We start from the raw sequence: 6,703 nt of genomic DNA on the forward strand, positions 1-6,703 counted from the left end.
CCGTTCTCTCCTGGCCCTCTCTTGACTCATAATCTGCTGTCAGATAGCTCTTGGAAGAATTTTAACAAACTCATGCCAACATACTTAAATTAATAGAGCTAGCTATTTGAGCTAAAAGATAACATTTCATAGATCAACAGGTATAGAAATCTTTGGACAAGGCACCTTGGGATCCTTGAAATCAGTGTTTGTCCATCCCTAAGGGACATATAAATCATGTAGAGATCTTATTAAAATATAGGTTCTGCTTCAGTAGGTCTTAAGTATGATCTAACATTCTGCATTTCTAATAAGACCATAATTTGAGTAGCATAGATGACCTCTGCCTACCCATAAGTCTATCGTTTAAGTGTATATTGAAGTATGTGGTTTCCCTGATAATCTAGGAGTATATATCTTCCAGTTTGTTAAATAAAACATTTAGGTAGTGATTGTGATGAGGAATAAAAGAGAATCTTTCTAAGCATATGTGATGAAATGCATTAATTCAGCAGTTTAGTGAGTTGGAAATTGGTGCTAAAATGAATAAGAAGCTCTCCCTGCTCGTAAGGGGTTTGTATTCTAGTCCACCTGTACTATCACTTTGAGATGAAAAGGAATGGAAGCTAGTATTTGAAAACTTATGTGCCTGACATTGTGCCAGGCACAATTTAGTGGGATCCCACTTTTACACTCAAGCAAACTTGGGCTGTAGAGGTGGTTTTAGTGACTTGCTGAGAGTTATACAGCTTTAGTGTCAGATTAGTAATTTGATCTGAGTTGCTTTTGATGTAAAAATCTTGTGCTGCCTCTGCTGTGTACTTCCCAGAACTAAAATCAGACCTTACCTCAAAGAAATACCAAGAAAATTTTTTTTAGAAATTGTAATGATTAGTCAAAATTTATATGGGCAGTTAGAGATCACCTTATTTTTTTATTTGTTCATCTAAAGTCAGGAAACCTTTAGGCATTTGTTTCCTTAGTCACTTACTATTGAATAGATTTGCCAAATGGTGCTCTTCACATTTTTTTTTTTTTCTCTACAGTAGTGGAACAGCATTGTGTATGTATATACATTTTTGACATTTAACATTTAGGGAAAACTATAATCTGAGTGAAGCCAAAGATAGGGACCTAATAATTGTTATTTATAGAAAAATGATGGCATTCTTGTGTTTATTGTTATGTAACAACTTAAAGGATAGTAGTTTTGCCGCTTTTCCTAAAATTAGGAAAAGGAGCACATGCATCTATACCTGTAGTTCTATACTAGTACCACATGATGGCAGCAGTCACATAACTGGAGTGCTCAATATCTTTAACAGTTCAGGTATCTTTAGAAGTCTTTGACCACATATGTATTGTAATACTATTAATACTAGTTTGTTTTAAAACTACATTAAATTTTATCTTATTATCTCAACAATAACTTAAATGGAATAACAAAATTTTCAATGTAAAAATCTGCATTAGATTACATCTTTTTATTCAACCCTGTGATAATAGTCAACAAGACAATAATAAAATTAGGACTGTAGATCCTTTTATACCCAATTCTAAGATTCTCTAATTTTATGTGAAGTAACCCAAAGCATCCTAGTATAGATACTTTAGATTATTACTAAATAAATCCTAGATATATTTTCTGTAACATGTTATCTGTGTGATTCCGAAGTGGTAATATGAAAACTCTGAGCAGATCAGTTTGGGGTTGCATATTATAGATTTATGATTTGTTTAGTTTCATATTTGGTAACAGTGTCAACATTGGTATATGGTTGCTTTCTGCTATTAGTGGGCCAGTATTGCCTCAACACACCAAAGCTGGCTGTTGGTATTTTTAAAGCATGTGCTTAAGTGGTTATTAATGTTGACACCAGAAACAGGTAGCTTATGTTACCAGAAAAAGAGAATATCACTAATGTCTTTCTTCTGTGTTGAGATTCTTTTATTAGAATTATCTGTAGTATAAAATTGGTAAAGGAAGGGTTTGGTATAATGGAGCTAATTTAATGTTCTAGTAGAAGAATCTCCTTTATAACCTTGTCTGTACAAATCCAGGAGGAGGGGAAAAAAAGATCTGTTCAGGCTATTTCTAGGTAGAACTTGGTTTGGAAAGAACTTGAGTTCATCTTCATGCCACACTCTATACTAAAACTGTCAATTAAGATTTTATCCTTTTATTCATCATTAGATCTTCCATTACCCAGAGTCAGTGTTACGGCTAGAAGGGATTTTTAAACATCACCTATCACCTAGGCCTCTTTGGAAACATTCTAACTACCCAAACTCTGACTCTTAAAACTAAAAACGAGAACAATTAACCTTTAGGGGTGGGGTGGGCAAGGGGTGAGTAGTGGAGTAATGGTGGTTGTTTTGATGGATGACTGGTAAGAATGGGGTACATTAATCCTCTGTTGTTCTCATTATTGGGGATTCCAAACACTTTACTTGATGATTTGCTACATGGAGGCTGCAATCAGATAGATATTTGTTTCCTGGTCTGAAAATACATAGCTCCTTCAATTCAGATCAAAACAATTTGTGATTCTATGACTTTTGTTAAAGTGAGATTTAATTTACAAGTAAGTGCCCTTTGTAATCTCAGTCTTAGATCATTACCTCTGGCTTTAATTATCAGTTTTTCACTAGCTCATTATAGTATTTTAAAAATATTACTCAATTGTCATAGTAAGTGTTGGAAATTTAATTGACGAGCCCAACTTTTAGTATATACAACTAAAAGTTGTAGCTTATTCTTGCTTAACAAACAAGAGGGAGTTGCTCCTTTAATTACCTGCTTTTACTTTTTCAAGTTAGTGACAAGTAGAGATTAGATTTTACCTAGCATTGTTTCCCCAGCTGAAATGTAATGGAGTGAAATATAACTGGAGTGGATTGCCATTTCCTTCTCCAGACTTCCCAATCCAGGAACCAAACCCTGATCTCCTGAATTGCAGGCAGATTCTTTACCAGCTGAGCTATGAGGGAAGCCCCAAAATGTAATGAAAAGCATCAATACAACTTTTTGCTCAGATTTTACCTTTACTTACTTGATTTTTAAAAATTGTAGACCTGTTCATTCAGTCCAACTTTTCTAAAGAATGCTTCCTATTTTCTACATACTTATGTTGTTCTTGGATGGTTCAAAAGACTTTAAAAATGATACCCATTTCACAGTGCAAATGACTGAGTTTGCCAGACATTCTTGTGCCAGAAGTGTATGTCAAGAAGCACATTTACTTGTTCATGCAACATAGGTTGGGTGCCTGTGTTCAGGGCATTATCTAGGCATTAGGGGTGTGTATAAACATATAAATAAGACATGATTTATGCTTTTAGTTATATTTATGAGGTAGGTAGGATTGTGATTAGGTCTGATGTTATTTCATTTTATGTTAATGGTAATTATAATTTTAGAATTATATATCTGAAGAGAGGGAAATTTTTCAGTGACTTTTAGCATGTGATTAAACTTAATATTTCCAAGTATTAATGTAATATATTTTACAAAGAAATGAATGACAATTATAACAATTTTTTTTTCTTTCTCTCTCATTAGGTTCTTGGGGTGTCAATGTTTTAATACCAGTACGCAATTAAGTCTGTGGTGAAGTCATTTTCTAAGTGGAAGAGGAAATTTTAAAATAAAGTGTGGTAGATACAGTGAAATTCTGTACAGATTTTTCTCTAAGGAGAATATGACGTGCTTATACTTACCAAGATCAAGTGCATTTGAGGGGCAGTTTTGTTTGCCTGAAAAAAGTAAAGGACAAGTAAACAATTTGATGATAAGCTACAGTTTTTCTTAGAAAGTAAATATTTTATTTATGCGCTGTTAGTTGGCTTTTGAATCAATTATTTCATGCTTTTTTTAAAGAAACTATAACAATCTGAAGAGGCATTTGGTACAGACGTGAATCCTCTTACATTTATTTACTGGGTGTACTAAGTAATGATGACCTCTGCTGGATTTCTGTTTACATCCAAGAAACAAAGTTAAGGATGAGTATTCCCCCGCCCTGAAATTATAGGATAGAATTGTTTTTAGCATTCTAAATTTAAATGCTTGAAACATCAATCAGCGAGGCTTTCTTTTAAATATTGTAATTGTGGAGAAAAGTAAACTTATAAGCAGAACTTTTACAATTTTTTCATCTAAAATGTATTTTAAGATATTTTTAAAATCCAAGAGCTTCTCTATACTTTTCAGAAATACCCAGATGCAGTGAACTGCCAGAAGGTAACCAGTCTCAAACATGCTTATCCCATTATCAACCCTGAAAGTTTGCTTGTCCTTTAAGATAAAAATGTAATGTTGTGATATTCCTTCCAGTAGTGCCACTGTATTTTGTCTCCAAATAAAAGAAGCTTATTGTAGTATGTTTGCAGAAAAACTCTAAACAAAAATTATACAGCTTATTAGAGTGTGGGAATAGGGATCTAAATTTTAAATAAAATTATATATATATATAAATTGGTGCTGATTTTATAATTGCGCAGTTTGTTTAGTTTTTTCTTACTTTTAAATTCCAACTTAAAATTATGAGGTTTCAGAAATATATTGAAAGTTTAACAATGTTTAAAAATAGAAAAGCATGAGTGTTCATGCTTTAAAATGATTTTTAAATTTGTATTTTATATTGTTTTATCTATCTGTCTTTGCAAGCAGTCTTCAGGTTAAAGATACTTCTAACAGGTTACAGTACATTTCCTCTGTATGTAAATTAGATGGGATAATAGAATTCATAACCCATAATATTCTTTGAAAGCTAAGCTTTAAACTTCATTTTATGTCCTTTCACAAATGAATTAGTTTAAAACAGAAAGTGGCTACTTGCCATTTTGACATCAACTCATTTTGCGAGGCTTAGGCAGCTAGACATCGTTTAAAACAAAATATTAACTTATATTACATGTGTATCTATCTTTTGTCAGTCGTCTCTCAGTTCTTGAGGTATATTATTTTAATCATTCCATGCCTTAATATGCTTGCAATACAAGAATATCTTCAGATGGGTGAATACCAAAAGGCTTCCAGTTCTTAAGAGTCAGAAACCAACAAGCATTGGGCTGTGGTAGCCAAAAACCATAGGTTAGCTAAAAGATCATGATAAAATACAATTATTTTATTAAATCATGGTTAATAACAAATGAAATCAAGACATGTCTAACAGATTTTCCATCAACAAATATTGTTACGTGCAAAAGTATTGCCTATGTTGTTTTTCACACCACTGCATTTACTAGAACTGCTGAGAGGACTGTATATATGATTTTAAACCTAAGTTGATTTTTTTTTCTCACTCTTGAAAGGAGTACTTCTTTGTGAAAGCAGTTCTTACAGCTTTGTTTTCAACCAGCTAAAAATGTTTTATATATTACTCTAACCTGTTGTCCTCCACATTCTATTGTCCTAATTGTACTGTTTTCTGATTTGTATTTATGTCTTGAGACAGTAACTTTTTGAATAAAAATAAACCTACAGTATGTTGTATGTTTTATCTTTTGTACTTAGGAGGGTGGCTATAAGTGGTTAGAAAGTGTACCTATTATCACATCTTTTAACATGTTTGGGTGGGAATAATTTATAGAAAATACTGCAATTTTATATTTTTAATAAATCCTATGTATTTTAAAATGAGACTAAATCCCTAATTGGGTTATTACTTTAAAGTAGAAACCTATGACCATTATTACTTTATTTATCTGGTATGAGTTAAATGCTCACTAAAATATCTGCATTGTTCATCCAGGATACATTTGAGTGCCCACTGTGTGCTGAGGCATGTATTAGAGATCTAACAGCAAACAAAATAGACAAGGCCCCTCCTCCATAGATCTGGTGGGGCAAACAAATAAGGAAAGAATCAAATAAAATAATTAAGCTTATTACATAATTAGTGCTAGGAAGGAAACCAGCAGAGTATGCTAAGCTAGAGAGAGACTGAGAGAGAAAAGTGTGTGTGTGTGTGTGTGTGTGTAAAACCTCCCTTAGATAATGGATTGATGTCTGGAGGTAAGTGAAAGCCCATATTTGAGAAAGAATATAATAATTGAATTCTTATTGAAAACTCTTAACGTTCAGCATGTTAAGATTTGCATTGTTCTCTTTCTTTTTTAAAAAAATAGTTGGCCATGCTGCACAGCTTGGGGGATCTTCGTTCCCTGACCAGGGAGTAAACCCACACCATGGCAGTGAAAGTGCTAAGTCCTAACCATTGGACCACCAGGGACTTACCTGCATTGTATTCTTCTTTTTTCCAGCTTTATTGAATTGTAATGAACATACAATACTATCTAAGTGTAGAGTGTACAGCATGAATATTTGGTACATATGCATAAATTGTGAAATTTAACAATAAGATTAGTTAACGTGTCACCTCATAATAATTGCCATTTTTTTGTGTGTATATGGTGAGAACATTTAACATCTATTCTGTTAACATTCACATATACAAAACAGTATTAACTATAGTCACCTCCCTGCATTGTACTCTCAAAAATGATTCATATCAATGTAGCACTAGCACACTGGTCATTTAGGCTAATTTGTAGATCATATTATAGGCCCAGTCTTCTGCCATTGGTGATGCAGAACTGAACATAATAAATGTTAGTTAATAGCTGGGCACTGTTTTAAGTGGTTTACATGCAATATCTTATGAAGGATCACAACAACGGGTGACACATTATTATGCCCCCTCTCCTTCCCCCATCTCCT

General features: G+C 33.0%; 1 protein-coding gene across 4 annotated transcripts in view; it reads left to right on the forward strand.

Moving 5' to 3' along the window:
- Positions 1 to 5,469, forward strand: part of STAG2 (stromal antigen 2) — a 129,144-nt gene extending 123,675 nt beyond the window's left edge. For all 4 annotated transcript variants that reach the window (XM_018044159.1, XM_018044161.1, XM_018044160.1 and 1 more), the window contains one exon: positions 3,542 to 5,469. In XM_018044159.1, the coding sequence (XP_017899648.1) occupies positions 3,542 to 3,565 (24 nt within the window). In that variant the 3' untranslated portion in view covers positions 3,566 to 5,469. The remainder of the gene's footprint in view (positions 1 to 3,541) is intronic.
- The last annotated feature ends 1,234 nt before the right edge of the window (positions 5,470 to 6,703 follow it).

The sequence above is a fragment of the Capra hircus genome, assembly GCF_001704415.2.
Source record: "Capra hircus breed San Clemente chromosome X unlocalized genomic scaffold, ASM170441v1, whole genome shotgun sequence".
NCBI classification, from domain to species: Eukaryota; Metazoa; Chordata; class Mammalia; order Artiodactyla; family Bovidae; genus Capra; species Capra hircus.